Genomic DNA, 17,977 nt, shown 5'->3' with positions numbered 1-17,977 from the left:
ACTGCTGGAAATAGAACATCCTATTCCAATTTATTGCTGAAAATAGAACATCCTCTGCTTAATAACTGTCATAATACTTAATTTCCTTATTTCCTGTGTTAAAATGTTTGTTGAACGCTAAAGGAATATAAAACAATAATATAATGATTTAGCAAAGATTGCACACATTTGTCAAGCCTGTCAGGTTACGTGGCCACGTGGCTGTCATTGATACTATATCTCTTGTGCCTACATTCGAACCATGCACCTGTGCAAAATGTGTGAGAGATAAAATGGAAATCTTATATCTTTTAAAGCCCCTTTTTCATGTTTCTGTCTGAAATACAGAATTCAATATTTCCGGTCTTGTGAGGATGTGCCAACTGCTGATGTTTATGGTTGCTATTTCCCTATCTTTGTATCAATACAATACAGCAGGGCCCTTACCTGCTCTGACACTGTGTGTCATATCTGAGACAAGGCACCTGTCTCATCATTTTGAAGAATTTACGGTACAATTGTTTTACATAAAAGTTGTTTTACATAAAACAAGCACAAAGATTGGATATATCCACCTCTAAAATGGGAATGACCATAGTAAATTTCTTAACAGACATACAAGGCCTGACTACTTTGTTTTTAACAACTCCAAAACTTTGTGCAGAGATAATGTATTATACACCTTTGAAATTCATACACCAAGAAAGATTGGATTATTTTGTAGACAGGTTATCATTTTCTTATCCCTGTGTTGATCTTTGGAGCATGTCCTAAAGTGATCTCCTCTGATAGGAACATGTTTCTCTTGTTTCACAAAGAGGCCTTTTATTTTGATGATATTTACTGTGGGGTACAAAGAAACTTGATTAGGAAGTCACTCTCAGCATTTTTCTTATCTGCACTTCATGTTACAGTTGTTGGGATGAAATTGCTGTGAGGCCTTTGTTATACTGCTGTCATAATAAATAATGGTATTTAATGAAAAAGAAAAAGTGGTATAGACAACAAAAGTTATTTTAATTTAGTGCTTGAGTAAACAAGACCTTTAAAAGAAACAAAAATGGAATTAAAGTTGATTAAATAACGTGGTAAAATTTGATAAGAATAGAAATGGCATAGAAACTGAAATTGAAAAGAAAAGTTAAAAGTGAGTCAGCTATTGCTAAAGCTTGCTTCTATTACCATTCAAAGCATGGAAAAAAGGAAAGGGAGAAAAATCAATGATTCACCCTTCTGTCTTATTTCTTTACATAAATATGTACAGTAGTTGACATGAGAGCATCTGTTGTAACCAGTAAGACCATAGCTCTGTCCAGGACTGGGGTCAGATAGTAGCCAGAGAGATGGAGATTGGAGATTGAGATGACTGACAAGTTGACACAATCAATCAGTATAATCCTAGCATAAACCTGGGTTGTGGTTGACATGATATGTTTAGATATTTGTATCCACTTATCTTGGTATCTGTTGAAATAAGGTGTCATTCATGTAACAACAAATATGTACATTGAATGGGAGGGATTTATATTTTGTGATGATCCCAGGGTCCTGTTTATCATGAATGTAGTGGTAGTCTAAAGGTGTTGAATAGGGTGTGTGGGTATCACCTGGAATAACACTAATGCCATTTCTTTTTCATTTTTCTACATGTTCAGTCTCTGTAGCTTTTGAAAATAAATGTTATGGTATGAATGCTCTTGTATAGTAGTTTGGCACTGTTTTAAGGTAAGAAAATGAAAGAATGAAAATGTTGGGATTAATACTATTTGAATGCACCCAGGTTCAAGCATAAATATATGACTGTTTGCCATAGAGATATGGCCACACACCAACACTTGTCAGTTCCACAGTTTTCATTAATATAAATTGGCTTTTAAACAGGCCATCAAATATTAAAGGAATTATTTTAAGAAGCAGTTTGCTGTCAAAATATTGAGGAAAATAAACCATTTATTTGGCTTTGTCTTTTGTTTGAACATAAATTCTTTTAAAAGGAAAATAATTAAAATTGGGCTATATTAAAAGCTTCTGCCAATTAAAATGATGATAATTGTGATTAAAATAGGACTCACAAATAGGAATTTTTGCTTAATATGTCTGGTTTGCCCTTTTTTATGTACCCATTGTGTTTGAGAGAGTTGAATGTACATCAATTTTATAATTTGCATGTTGAATCCCAGGATCTCTCTCAGAAACAATATCTATGAATTACAGGGAGCCTTGATAGCTTTTTGTGGAACGGGTTATTGCATTTCCCTTCATGTACTTGAATAGCAAAAATGGAAACACAGTAAATTGAATCCAGCAGGTAGCATAGTGCCTGAGATTTTTCCATTGAACCTGCAGGTATGCATGGCTGCATCAAGCTCATGAATTTTTCTTGATCTCCAGAAAATTGTGCTAATCATGTTCAGGTCCATACTGTGTATTTTTGTCTCAAGAAATATGCCTTTACACTTCTGTTGAGATCTTAAACATACTCACAAAAACCATAAATGTGAAAGTTGTGCCCTGAAAGTGAAAGAAAAAGAGATAAAACTTAACTGGTGGTTTCAATATTTTAGAAACAACACAACCAGCTGTAATAATTGTTTTGTCTGAACCTTTGCTGTATTCAGTCTGGAATATGTTTGCTCAAACCACATAAAGAAAAACAGATCAAAACAATGATATAGGTGGTCCAAGAAAAGAAAAAGAGGAAGCAAACAAATCAATTTCACATTAAAAGAACTTCAAGGTTATTCTTTTAAAAGTTTTTTAAAAGAACTTCAAAGTTATTTGTACATATAAACATGCATATAGAGTGATAATTACATTTTATACATATTTTTTACAAACAACTCGATCATCATTTTAGACTTGCTATTGACTTAAGATTGAAATACTTTCAGAATTGTTCTCATCTTTAAAAGTGAAATCAATTTTTCTTGCTCGAAGAAAAATTATTGAACATAAAAGCCCATTTATGTCTTTGTGTTCATAAAACAGGACTTTCTAGAGAGCTATTTTTACCCTCGCCTGATACTTCAACCTCTGCCACCATCCCAATCATAGTAACAGAGGTTTTTATTGATCTTTTCAAGAGGGTTGTATAAAGTTTGGTGAGACTGTGTAGAAATAAATCCAGTGGTAATCTTTGCATTCTTCTTCCATATTTGACTCCTTTCATAGCATCACATTCAATGTATGACTTCAAAAAGAACATGAAAAAAAAGGACATCAGTTTGCCACAATTCAAATACATTTCATTAAAATGTAATGTGCTTTACTGGCATTTTTTCTTTTCATGGTTTGCAAGCTAGTTCAATGTCTTACACACCTGCATTAGCATGGCTTTAATGAATACCAAATGTTTATGCAAATGGTTTTACTTAGGTGCTCTTTTTAATATTTCAGCCCATGACAAGTCGTGCAGCAGAACTGTACCAAATTCTTTCAGTGGCCAGTGCCAGGTAAGCAGGTTAACTCTTTCATTGTGTTTATTTGACAAAAATTACCAGAAGATGTAGTTGTTTTGGGATACAAACTACATGCAGATTAGTTTTGCTTTTAGTTTGTAAGCAGAGTTCACAGTTTGAGGTTATAAAGTTCAGGTGCGTGGATGCCTCCAAAGCACAACTTAGTTTTGCTAACAGAAGTATTTTGCTTTTTCCTTTTCTGTAATGAGAATTCCAAAAGCAAACCAAATCCACTTTAATTACCCAATCCTTACATGTTGCTGTTTCCACATACACAGTGGAGCGTATGCTGCTGTCAAGGATTCCTAGCACTTTGGAGGAATCCTAAATGTTATCTGTGCATATTTCACAAATACTCTAACACCTTTCTGTGAAGATGTGTTTACATCAGGACTACCTCAGACTGACTTAAACCTAGAAGACATAACCAATAACTGCACATATAGCTCAAGATTAAACAGAGTTCCTACTGTTAACTTTTCAATCTGATGAATTCAGTCCATTTCGGTCTAAGTTGATCCTGATGTGAATGTGCCTGTAATCTTAAGGTGTTCCTTATGCCTGATTGTCACCACAAGTGTTTTCTTTAAAAGATAAATGATGAAGATGATTATATAGAAACAAATTTTTTTCTAGAGAAGTGGGTGGGTGATGTGCACATGTTTCAGTTGTTGGGGTGTTGTATGTTTGGAATAGAAATAGATACAAGTGTCAAGTTCTTCTCAGGATTATAGATTGCTGTGTTTAGATTTGTTGTGTTTAGAATATAGAGCATAAACTAAAAAGCTGTAAAATGAGTAAATGTTAAGCAGAACTTTAGAAACATGTCAGTGATTATTATGTCATCTCTAAACAATGACAAGTAAAATGTCTCATGTGATAACAAAAATTATCTAAAAAATATATATACACTGCAATACTACATAGACCAATGACTTCAAGCAGTTTTCCAAGTTCTAATATGTGAATAATCATTTTTAATAACTAAATACCATTTACCTGAGATTAAAACAAGACCGACACAGAAAGCTGTAGTTATGCAGATAGTATTTTTTAAAGACTGCATTGAGTTATTCTTGTATAATGCGTGCAAAGCTTAGGGAGGGGAGGGGGGCATGTACTCCTCTGAGGCAATGTGATAATTGCACTGCTGACAGAACAAAGCGGCATCCTTTGCTCCCTGTGCAGTGTAAGTTCTCTCCTGAGACTAGCCATGTTTAAGCTGACTTGTCAAGCAAATCCTCAGGGATTGCTCTTCTTATATGACTTGAAAGCTTGCATTGTGCAAAAATGAATAGAGGAAAGAAAAAATAGAAATACGCTTTCTGAAAAGGATACATTTATACAAATTGGATGACTTTTTAAAAAATGATTTTAACTGTCAGTATTGATATGTTATGTCAGTATGTCTTTCCAAAATCTCTGCCAGTTACACATATAAACTGTACAATGATACCTCCAAAAATAATTGGCAAAAAAAAAAAAAAAAAAAAAAAAAAAAAGGAATGGCCAAGAAGGTGACAAGAGTAGTTTTCAAAATTGTTTAGGCATTGTACTCAGTATTTAATGATGTCTAATGCCAAAAAATGTAATTAACTAACAGTCAACCATCTCATTTTGAAATTCTGCTCATGAAGCTGGTGGCAATATGGAAGCTGTGACTGCCGCTGGGGCACGTGTTTACAGCTGTGATCTGATACGGATATGCTTTATCTTCCACATCCTACCTGCTGTCTTTAAATTCCGGCAGATAGACATAGAATCTTTACAGAAACAGAAAAGGCTTTTGTAAATTCTCGTTAGAAAAAAAAGTACTGTTCAGTTGCAGCTGTCCTCTTCAGTGTGAGTCATCTTTGTTTTATTTATCATTTGGCAATCTTAACATGGCCAGCAGCTGACCCTCTTTTGGTAAAAAAAGCACATAGGTTATTCTGCCTTCTTTGCTTTTAGAATTGGAATTAATGAGGAAACTCAAGTGTGTAAATTGAGGGAGAACATAGGATCTGTGTGTGATTCATGGTAACTGTCCCCCTGAGGTTATATAGGAAGCATGATAATGGAGTCGTACTTTAGAACAGTTCATGTAAAGAAAATGTCTCATAGATCAGCTGTCGGATTCTCATAATATACTAGAAATGCAGTCTTGGTTGATTAAGACTTGTGATGATATAGTTTTGAAAGGTAGGAGACAAAGGCGAGCTCCCAAAGTATAGGTAATTCAATTACCTGATAAGATTTTACACGATCATATTTATTCCTTGAGACAGCTTGTCTGGTCGCATCATGAATGTTAGGGCTGTTTGACGCCATGGATGTACAATTGAACTTCTGCAGCAAATCAAATTCAACAATGTGGAAAACCACATTGTCAGTACTTTTTTGTTATTAAAGTGAGGCTAATGATGTGGTAGCTTATTCAATCTACAAAAAAAGTTAGAGCATGCTGCACTGCTTTGCATATATGTGGATGGTGTCTTAAGTAATTTGTTCCAACAGTTGCTAGATTTGGTTTATCAGATAGACATACAAAAGAATTGATTTTTTCCTCAAGTTTGATAAAAGGAAGATAGAGAGATCTAGCAGAGCTGTGGACTTGTAATTTGTGTGATTCAATTCACATGAGAATTGAGCCTTAGGAATAGGAAAAGTTTATATTGCATAATTAACACAACAAAAATGATCACTGTTATGTCATATTGTTATTATTTTCCAACATTGCCTCGGGGAAATGGGTTTTATAATTTTCCAAATGGTGCATATGATTCATAGGTTTGGAGATTTGTTGTATATGTCTCCTCTGTACATTACCAAAGAGCACAGTAACTTGTCAGTTACCTAGGGGCTGCCATTGGGTTTTTGATGAATTGGATATTACTCAATCCCAGTCCTATCTAATACGACAAAAGATTTCCTCTGTACATGGGTTTCCTAGAACTCTTGATACAAAGTGATTTTTTTTGACAGTAGGAAGATGAAAAGTGGCTTACAAATGAACAAAGTGACCTTTGAAACTGTAGTTGTATTTGAGAAAGTTATCAGGATGATTGAACGAAGATTAGCTCTCTTGGGAATCTAGTCTAATTGATGGAAAAATGGTAATGAACAAAAGGTCACATTTTTTTATAGACGGCAGAATTAGTCTTACATTCAAAAAACTTTAGTTGGGAGGTGGAATTTTTTTCTATGATAAAAATTCTAACCTTTTTGTACATAATGTAACTTTAGAACTAGTTACTTAATATCTACAAAAGAAATATAAAATTAAGAATAAGATAAGCAATCATGATTTGGATATTGAAAAGGGCAGACACTCCAAAACCCCACTATAAGAAAGAACATGCAAACACTGCCACAATGAAATTGAAGATGTGAAACACATTTACTCGACTGAAAGAAATATACGAAGGATCAAGAAGCATGCTGTCAAAATAAAAAAGGGAAAAAATTATAAATTAGAAGACAGTGATCAGAAACTGTATATCCCACTTAACCCACAGAATGATAAATCTCTTAGAGCAGTGTCTTGATATATAGAATTAACAAAAAGTAACCATCACACTTCTTATAAACGTCTATGTACTGAGAGGCAAGATTGTACGTTATTTACTTATTTATTTATATATTACTTCTTTTCTCTTTCCTATACTTTGTGAACAATCAGTAGAATTAGAAGTGACATAGACAGACAATGTTTACATGTCACATTACAAGTTGAAATAAATTATTATTATTATTATTATTATTATTATTATTATTATTATTAAAGGAAAAGTGACATCCATAAAGTGACATCCATAAAAATAACATGTAATTGATACATTATCATAATTCAGTTAGTCATGGCATCCATATGTGGTCAGTACAGCTTTATAAAAAAAAGAAACATTGCCCTACTGTTACCGTGCTACATATGGTTACCATAGAAACCAGTTTGATGGGAAAATTAACAGATCAATACAGAATGAATGTGCATCTTTCAACCTTCAATTAGCCATCTTAATCGCCACAGAAAAAAGCAATTAGTGGTCATCACCGCCCTATTGATGCAGTCTGCTGTGTATTAGGAAATGCTGTATATGGATCTTAGGATTACCTTAGGGCATGAGGGATAAGTGAGAGGAAATTGCTTTTTGGTTGGAAAAACATGGAAATAGACGTGCATTTGATTTTAATTACTATCTAATGAGAGAGGGCAGGAATAGTTTCATTTTTGGTGCAGGGTTATCTTTTCAAAATGATGGCTATGTATTGGAATTACATCTTTTCAAAATGACATCTGTGCACTGGAGTAATGCTCCAAGGCTCAGCTTCTTTCAGAAGCTTGACGTGCCTTTCAATTTTTGCAAAATACAAGAAATAAATAAATGAGTGAATGAAAAAATACATTGGTTTTTGCATAATGTTCATATTCCAATTTGTGCTGGGTGAATAAAAGGAAACTATGGGTTGCATTTTGAAATGAAACCTATCATATTGGTGAAAATCTTCCTTTTACAACTGAAATGCAAGTTGGCCAGCACCAAGATGGGGGAATAAAAGGAAACTATGGGTTGCATTTTAAAATGAAACCTATCATATTGGTGAAAATCTTCCTTTTAGAACCGAAATGCAAGTTGGCCAGCACCAAGACACAATTTGTAGATGTAAAGATCAGCAATGTGTGGAGCATCAGAGTTCAGTCATTTTGGTTATAGTGCTGTAATTTCCCAAACTGTTTTGGAGAGATATACTTTAGGGTTATTTTACAGGAGTTTGCTTAAAATAGGTAGCTGCTTCTTGTGTGGTTGTTTTTTTAGTGTCAGTTAGTGTAAACTCAGCATATTTGGCAGATCCAGACAAGATTGTCTGTCTGCTGGTTTCCTAGTCATAGGCAGTCAATAAGTTTTCAGATGGAGATACTTGAATGTTACAATCAGTATTTACACATTAAAATCCCTTTTTCAGACTGGTAAAACTATTTATCTTATTCATTCAGATTAACTCTGCTAATCATTTGAACAAAAAGAATAATGGATATAAGTATTTTCTCATCTATAGATAACTCAAAACAAAATCACTACCCAGAAATTTTCAAGATGGCTTATTAAGTCCAATGAAATGGATGTTTTAATTTCCATCCCTCATTTACTTTCATCTGTGGCATTCCAACGGTTCTAACATCTAAATGCCACCATCATTCACCTGACAACTAGCATTGGGTGGAGCCCTTAGCAAGACCTCCAGACATTAGTAGAATACAAAACATTACACAGTGTAATGTGATGTCTTTGTTTTAGTCATGGAGGGCGGATATATTGTCCTGTTGGCAGACAGTTAAATGTCCCAAGTTTGGCAGGGTGTCTAGAGGTCGATTAAGGTCAAACAATTACTAACTTTTGTTAACACATTTAGTAATACATGTCTCGTAGGATTTATTTAAAACCCCTAGCCTGACTGAGGATATACAACATTTATTGCAACCTATCCATGTGCTTGCCATACAAAAAGCTATAGAGACTGCTGCTGCTAGATATATGTGATACACAAAGCCAAGTATCACAGCCCCAAGCTAATAACCTCACGAGATACATGCACTCTGCTGGAATACAACAGCGTCTCCTCCCACTTGAATCTGGCTGACCCACCCCACTGCATATAGAAAAATGTTCAGTTTGGGTTTAAGGTAGAACAGTCACCTTGACTGTTAGATTTAAAGCTACTTCATCCTAATATAACACAGATACCAACAGCCTAACTCATGCAGCATGAGGTGACAGGTGGCGCCAGGTGACAAGTGGATAGACTGTACAAGGATTCCAGTCAAAGTGGCAGGTAGACAGGTGTTTTCACTGGAACAAATACCTGATTTGTGCTCTTGCTGACCAGGTAATTCTACAGACCTCAAGAACAGAAATATAATAGCTGAATGGGTTATCAGCTACCTGATAGGGATTATCTAGTTGAAGAAATATCGGAGGCATCCTGTTCTTGGGTTTCTCAAGTGTCAAATTAATCAGGTCTTAATTGGAAAGTTTTTTCCTGAGATTAGCTGATTAATCAGGGTTAATTTACTTTCATTAAGAACACTTGACCATTGGAAATACCCATTTATCAGTAGCACACAGTCATTGTGGTGAAATATCTGATTGGTATTGGCTGTGGATGAAGCCATCGAGTGACCAGTGATTCATGACTAAGTTAATGTTCCTTTGTTCTCCATGTCTTGTACATTCAAGAAAGGAGAAATGATCATTTCCTAGGATTTACATTAGATGATCATTTATGATGGCAAAGAAAATGGGTCATTAGAAACTGTTTGATGTATTGAAAGGTTTTTCATTAAATGAAGATGTAGGTCTCTTGATATGATGTACTGTTCACCATTCCACTTGACTGGTTTCGTAGCAGCAACTTAGTTAAAAGTCCAGTATTTACCAATGCTAAAGGATGCTAAGGACAACTGGAAATCCCCTTAAATGAATGAAAGTCAAGTGAATTACTATATGTGCTTTCTGGCTAATTAGCATGGTAGCTGATAATATGCAATTTTGCTCTCCATTTTATTAAGCCTGTATTTATTGGTTGTTAGCTTTCAAAGAAATTGTGGCTGCAATAGAGGAGTAAAACAATAATGTGTATTGTCTGTACTTGCATCTTGTTTGCAGCACTTACGATTGATAATATAATTAGATACTTTATACTGATTTGTAAGTTATGTCATATTGGATAAGTGGAAAGGTGTATTGGCAAATGTCACTTTTGTTCATTGTCATGGTACGTGATATTATCATTAGTGATTATTGTTACAGAACTGCTTTGATAAGAGTTTTAAATTGTGTATTGATAGCTATCTTTGGTTTATGTAGGAACAATTGTAGAATTGAGATATTTGTCTAATGAATCATGGTTTGGTGGGAATTTTTTTCTGCTGCACAAATGGAGCAAATTTACTGAAGTCATAAGTCAAAGAGAAATTTTTGTAAATTTTTATGCCATTTTGTATACCTATGATAAAAGTTGTCTGTCAACTTGAATAAAACCTTGTTAAAATTTTGTCTTGATTAAGCAGAATTTTGACAAAGTTCCAACTTTTTTTCTTGATTACAATTCTGAACCACAGTTTCACATTGCACATTCAGCAATCGATTCAAGTGAAACAAGCAGTTTCCATTATAGTAAGCTTGACTTGAGGGTCTCGTCATCAGATTGCAGGATTTCTTTATTATCACTTGACCTTTTATTGGGGATCAGGCGTGTTACAAGTTAGAAACTTTGGATAAAAGCTTTTCCTTAGACAAAAGTGCTTGGAGGCAGCTTGAGTGTATACATCATTATTTTGCAAGTGTTGTTAGGGTGAAATGGAACAGATATCTATTTCCAAAGGTCCTATATATTCAGCAGCCAAAGAAAGGGGAGCTGAATTAAACAGCTGTGCCACTTTCCTCCTTTTTAAATTGGTTATTCTCTTAATACATAATTATTTTAAAACTCTTTAAGTAATGGAAATGGCCATTTTTCTTTTGTTACCACTTTTGTCAGTGAGTAAAAAAAAAAGATGTTATTCAGCTGTTCAGGATTTACGTCATCAAAAAAAGAAATTAATGAAATTAAAAAATTATGCATCTTTTAATGGAAACTCTTTACAATAAATGATTCTGTAGCTGTTCAGGATTTACGTCATCAAAAAAAGAAATTAATGAAATTAAAAAATTATGCATCTTTTAATGGAAACTCTTTACAATAAATGATTCTGTGGATGAATTTGGTTAGTTTCTTAGAAACTAGGTGAAAATGAGTTTGTACTCAATAGACCCCTCCCTACTTCTTATGCTCAGGTGATTAGCAGAATGAGGTGGTTGAACTTCCCAAAGGGCCATGGTTAAAAAGATTACATGCTGCCAGCTCTCGTTAGCGTTGATATGCAGGGACCACCAAAGTAAATCTGGCAAATTACATGCTAGAACCTCCTTAGTAGAGGCTCCTGATAAAGCAGGGTAGTCTCCACCCTCTCTACAATCTGAACTGTAAAGTCCATCATCATTGATTTTGTATTTGACTTTGTGACCAATGTTCTTTCTAATCTCACTTAGTTGCATTCGGTCAAACAAAAGGATCACAGGCTAAATAAATGCCCTCAAATAATAATCCAAAGTTGATCCGTGTGGTCACACAATGCAGTAATCTGGGGGTGGTGTTTCCTCAAGTTTAAATGAAGTTCAGATTAGAGGGAGAGGAAAGAAAAAAGTTTTGAAGATCTCTAGGGTGTGATTTATCTTTGGAATCATTGTGGTGTCTGGCCATGGAATCATAGCTTAATTTTTCAGATGAGTGAAGCCTAAACGATTTTCTCTCCTTATTGAATAGAAAATATAAATGCTCTCATACTAATATTTCTTCATATTTCTAGCTTATGCACAGTTCTTAATGTACTGTGTTTGTCTGATGAAGACAAGTCTCATTTGGAAAAGTACTTCAGAAATGATAAATTTTTTGGCAAGGTGTTACTGATGGTCAAATTGATGATTGCTGAATAATAATAATAATAATAATAATAATAATAATAATAATAATAATAATAAATATTATTATGACTTACATAATTGAAAGAAATGAGCTTATTCTGAAGATAAATTCATCCTTGAGTTTTAAGGGAAAATGACACTTTCTACCCGGCAGCTCTTGGTTCACCATCAAAATGATATGTACACCCATATTTCAAAAGATGAAAGCACACTGTGGTTTTTGAAGCCAGCCATAGGTGTGGTTGTTTGTCAAGTGTACACTAGAGGGCAGTGGCAGTAATGTAACCTCTTTACACACCCATAACTGTTCACCAAATTTTGGAACACGGAGACCTTAAAAAGTGGCATATTGTCTCACTGATCAGGTCGTTGTCACCATCCCATACAGTTAGGGCCCATTCTCTTTCTCTGAATTTGCTTTGAAGTCATCCAGTAGAGCATTTGATCCTGTAATTATAGCAGCTGGTATAGAAGAGACATAACAAATTGAAGTTGATAGTCTTCTAGCCTGGGGCAGGTGGTTACTGTTTTCTTACACCTGGTTTGAGGTCTCTAGAGGATGCTACTGATATTACAACTTTATCTTCATGTTTTACAAGTTTTATAATGAAAAGTATAGATCTACTCACAAAACATGTTTACTAAAACATGGAACACAGAGAACAAGATTTTATCCACTTCACAGCTTTATTCATGAAAAAATATAGATCTGCTTTGCTAACATGATGTGAATTAAAACATAGGACATACAGAATCAGATTTTATCCACTTACTTCACACCTGAGGAATATGGATCTGCTTTAATCACACATGGTGTATTCTTACAGAATGTGCTTTGTACTCTTCCATGCAAGCACTTGAAGTTAAGTTCAATGCAAACATGACAGATGTGAATGCTATGATAGTAGTTTTAACATCCCTGGAACAATGGGCATCAATATTTCAAAACAGTGGAACATACAGCTTGATATATCTCAAGCACCAGGTTTATCATTTGCAGCATGAATTTGTGCCTTAAGCCGATTTTAAGTTTGTCATCTGAGATGCTTTTCGGAAGTGATTTTCTCTCTTCATTTAGTATATTCTCTTCCTTTGGGATATGTCCCACAACAACAAAAAAAGCAGTAGTATGATACTTGACATCGATTACCCTGGCTAGTGTTACATTGCCAACGGCACAACACCTGTGAGGAACTGATGTCACACTTTCTTTTGGAGTAATCCTGATTTATTGAGTCACAATTCAGAAATGGATGAACTCTACTATTCTTTCATGTGGTTATTCATACTAAAGGACCACGAGGCTACTTTTTCAGTCAATTTTTCTTTTTTTATCATATCTTACGGGAAGAAAGTATCAAGTATGAAATTTACAACTGCAGACTGGAGGGTCTGTGGAGTGCTTTAGTGGGGATGGTTCCTCACATACGGGGTGCATTGCAATTTAGAAATTAATCTTGCCTGAGCATCTGAAATGTAATTAAAAGTAATTGGAGAGTCATTATTTCTGTGTTTCATTTTTTGATGAATGGGTGATAGACAAGTAGTTGCCAATTATGGAAGCATTACAAAAAGAAAAAGATATAATAGATAAGAAAAAAATGAGAATATCTTTTAATAATATGATACATGCTTATAGAAATCATCTTAATTCCAAAGTGTGCAATACTAGCTCAGAAGTGCATTGTATTCCCTAAACACTTAAGGCCTTTTTCCAAGAAAAGTTAACCTACGTAACTTAGTTTACTCTATATAAGCAGGCTGCAAGAATAACTTACCATTGGGAGACAATCTAATCCTTCTGTTGTCCCTCCCTATCCCTTTGTAATCATAATAGGTTGCATTAGTTGGGCTTCCTATGGTTAGAAATTGCTGATATACACAGATGAAAAGGTCTGTGTCAGAATGATTTGAACTTCAGCATGGCAGATTAAAGTTATGATGTGTAAATTCATGCTAATATACAAGTTTTTCCAAGTATGAAAACTCAGCTGTGCTTAGAATTAGATTAATAATATTGAAAATAAATTGTTGGTTTCAGAGGGATTTTTTTAGTTTTGTCAATCTTATATGTAAGTGAATCCTGACATTAAGTTGGTTTAAGTTTTTTATCTGATCTCTGATTAAATTAATGCAAATAATAAACATTTTTTATTGCAAGCCTGTTTGAATTGTTTTCATCTACAGGAAAAAATACAAACATCATCCCAACAAAAGAAACATGGAGATTGGTTTTAACAAAAGATAACATGGAATTGAATAAAAACTTAAAAAGCCTGTTTGTGGGATGCAAATACTTCATGTTAATCATTGCTATCCCTGTGTTTTCTTTCTGTAATCCCACTCATTAGGCCTGCTACTCAGCTAATAACAAGAGGATGGTTTGTTGGGGTTTACAATCTAATGTCTTTTTCCCCAAAGTGAGGACAACATGTTTTTGTTTGAATTGATGTGTGCATAGTTTTTATCATTAAACAAAACTTCAAAGCTTATCCGTATTCCATGCTTAAAAGAAAATAACAAAATAGTTAATAATTGAGTGTAATACCTTCATTGCAGTAGTCGCTGAATGATTTCATTTTTACTTGCTTTAGTGCAACCTACTTGGTGCAACATTGCTGCACTAAGAAGAGATGAATCACTTGTTTCTCATATAGATTTAGCCCTTGAGACCTTAATAAAAGACATGAGAATGAACCATTATTTCTTTTTTTAATTCTCTGGAGCATGCTAATGAGGAATTTTATATATTTATGGAAATGTCAGCAGGAGTGATGTGTATGTAAGGAAAAAAAGTAAAGCTAAGAAGTATCCATCCTTTGTTAGGTTAGTGGTCCAAAGATTTTACCAGATATGAGACTTTGCTTTTGAATTTTATGTAAAAAGGCATAAACTTACAATTTTATGAACATGATCTTTTCTTTTTTTCTGCGTCATTAGATAAAAAACATTTAAAGATATTTATTCCAACCTTTCAAACCATGGATACTCTAGATTGTGTGTAAATGCATTTGTATTTTAGGTGTTATACTATATGTATGAAGCTTTGCACTAACTATTTTAAAATGTAAGAAAAATAAAATAAGTTGTCCAATATGTTACTTGGCTTTTATCAGCACTCCCATTTTCAACATTGAATATGTAGATTTTCCATCTATCAGATAAAATAGGTTATTTGCCTAAGTAGCCAGGTATAGGATAATGTTTTGTACTAGGAGTAGCACGTTTTGAACCAATATGTCTGTAATCCTTGTGTACACCTATTAGTTAAGCATCAAGAGATTTGTTATTCTGTCCTTTGATGTCAATGAAGGTTTATTCAGGTGACGGCCTAATGAACCAAGCTCATTGAAAATCAAGGGAGGTTTCCATGATTTCAGACTTTGCTTTTAATTAAGCCAGGATCAGAATTCTGTTTGTTAACAATTTTTCTTAAGTATATAAATATTTCTTTAATTGGCCCTCTAATTGCCCTAAGCACCAACTGCACTGGTAAACAGTGGCCTTCCTTTTGATAATTTTTCATTAATTTGTGAATGGAACTTTAATATGCACTCTCATTAACCTAAGTACAGACTGTATTAATAAGCAGTGGCATTAAGTTTGACAAATGTCTGCCATTCATCCTTTGATGTTCCCTGTAGTTGACACAGGTGGAACACTGGTGACAGGTGCATTAACTGTTAATATAAGGGATAACAACACAAGTCATCATATTCATAATTCCAAAACTTTAAACAATTTTTAGACTGTTCATAATAGCTTCTTAAATGCATCTTTTTTGGCATCTCTTTTGAACAACTTTTTTTGCTCAGTTTGACAAAGGGCATTATGATATGTCTGCTGGATCCCTTGCCATGTCTGATTATCTTTTTTTTCTCCTAAGGTCTTTTAAGAAAGTGGCTGCCTATTGTAAATATTCATAATATGTGAAGGATAATTTTACACTAAGTGTTCTGAGCCATGGTTAGTCTGTTATTGATACCAGAGTAAAACCACATTTAGACACTCTTAAAAGCACTTTAGTCACAGACACACCTTACAACAAATTGCACATTTTGAAGCAGATTCAGTGATTTTATTCACCTTCATATTCATGTCACCAAAGGTTGTCCCAGGTTCTATTGGCTGGCTTAATCCCTTACACCTTAGACAACTCAGTTGTCACTGTTTTGAATTCGGAAAATCAATTTGAATTCAATGGCGGGAACACAGGGGTATTGTATCGAGTGTTCCGTATAGTAATAAGCAATGATCTGTCAATGAATTTTCATGCCACATTAGGTGAATAGAGTGATATCCAATTTTTTGTACCCAAAATTACCATGAGAAAGAGCAAGGGGTGTCATACAACAAGAAAGCCCTCCTTACGGCCTTACTGAACTTGTGTGTTTGAGGAAAAAAATCAATCGAGAGAAAACGATTGGCTTTACTTTACGGTTGAAATATTAAATGATTATGTATGATTAGGTGTTTAGATAGATATGCTCCCCTGCTTAGGTGAAGAATGGTCACAAATCTATAATAATTACCCCACTTATGAGGAGATCAAACTTGTTGAAGGGCCCTCAAGTAAGATTAGGGTGTGAATGTGCTTCACCTGCCCCATGTCACCACGCAAGCAAATTAAACTGTGGGGTGTAGAGGGACCAACCACCAGCTTATAGAATGCATAGGTAAGGGGACATCAGAGGATTATGTATATTGAATATAGCACACTTCTGCAGTCAGGAGACATGATTAAGGTGTCAGCACTGACCAGAGCAAGATGGTTGCTTTGACCTGGGTGAGATGAGATTGATATTACATCGGTTGTAGTGTATGGTTGCATGTTGTATGCAAACTTTATGTAAAATGCTGAATGACTGTGAAGTAAATAACATTATTTCTGGGTTTATAATGGGTTGTGTCCTCATAGTTTTAGGTGTGGTCTTATGCAGCTTTTTGTAAGTAGCAAACTACTATATTGTAATGTATGGGGAGAGACACCTTTTTAAATTGAAAATCAATGTATTTATGGGTGTTTTTTTTTTGTGTTTTTCAGAAAAACCACAATGCCAGGTGCATCTGACAAGAAAGAAGGTGAGTTGAATCATTTGTTTTATTATTATAACTAATCTGCATTTCTACATGATGTCTGCATCACCAATACCATATAGAGCCTGCATTTAAAGTACTGTTTCCAGGGGAAGATTCAGATGATCTGTTCTCAGAAAATTATCAGAATTTCCTGGGAAGGTAGTTCTAAAATATAAAATGGATAGTTTGCTATTTTAAAGGAAGTTTGTAAGACTACTGCTTTCATGGGAAAGCTGGTTTTAAGCCTTGGTGACATCTTCAAACATGCACTGCATTGGGCAATGGCACTGTGGCCTTTTTAACTGCTATCTTCAAACAAATTGGCAATTACCATGTTCTTCCAAGAGTCTTATAAGTAAATACCTTATACTTTTAACCATAGCCACCAGCTTTACATGATCACACTTATCCCTTGGCCAATATGAACACCAGTCACACTCCTCGAATTATATTGATAGTTAATCCCTCTCCTTTCAACTTTTCCGAGAAATTCATTGATAAATAATCCTTGCCTTATTCTGCCAGATGTAATACCCTTGAAAGCAATTCATAGCAGATAATCCTGCAATCAGCCAAAAATATTCAATATCCTCAGAATTTGTTAACAGATAAATAATGGAAATACTAGCACCTATGACGCAAAGTGAATTGCAGCAGAAAAGTAATCAGTGTACAGAGATAGTAATCAGCTGAATGCCATGGTATTACTTGAAGATTAATTTACACTCTTAATTTGATTTTGTTTTTTATTCATTATTCATTTCAGCATTTATTGATGAAAGAAATATTATTTATTGTGTGTGTGCTTGTGTATGTGTGTGGACTCATGTATGTGCTTGCACATGAATTTGCTGAAATATGCATCCGTAATCTATTTCAGACTGGAGACTGGCATTTTGACACACCATTGATTTCAGAAATACATGTCTGATTGTACAGCTAGAGGGTACAAATCATTGA

General features: G+C 34.4%; 1 protein-coding gene across 4 annotated transcripts in view; it reads left to right on the top strand.

Moving 5' to 3' along the window:
• The window catches only part of LOC106161093 (uncharacterized), a 54,865-nt gene that overhangs the window by 12,828 nt on the left and 24,060 nt on the right, over nucleotides 1-17,977 (top strand). For 2 of the 4 annotated variants that reach the window (XM_087002703.1, XM_087002702.1), the window contains 2 exons: nucleotides 3,376-3,431; nucleotides 16,983-17,020. In XM_087002703.1, the coding sequence (XP_086858829.1) occupies nucleotides 3,376-3,431; nucleotides 16,983-17,020 (94 nt within the window). Of the gene's footprint in view, nucleotides 1-3,375; nucleotides 3,432-15,667; nucleotides 16,615-16,652; nucleotides 16,725-16,982; nucleotides 17,021-17,977 lie in introns of those variants that run through there. The other 2 variants (XM_087002704.1, XM_087002706.1) reach the window with 2 other exon arrangements.

Source organism: Lingula anatina, chromosome 1 (assembly GCF_051362555.1).
Source record: "Lingula anatina isolate TDL-2025a chromosome 1, LinAna3.0, whole genome shotgun sequence".
Lineage (NCBI taxonomy): Eukaryota > Metazoa > Brachiopoda > Lingulata > Lingulida > Lingulidae > Lingula > Lingula anatina.
This window is presented reverse-complemented; position numbering and strand designations above follow the sequence as displayed.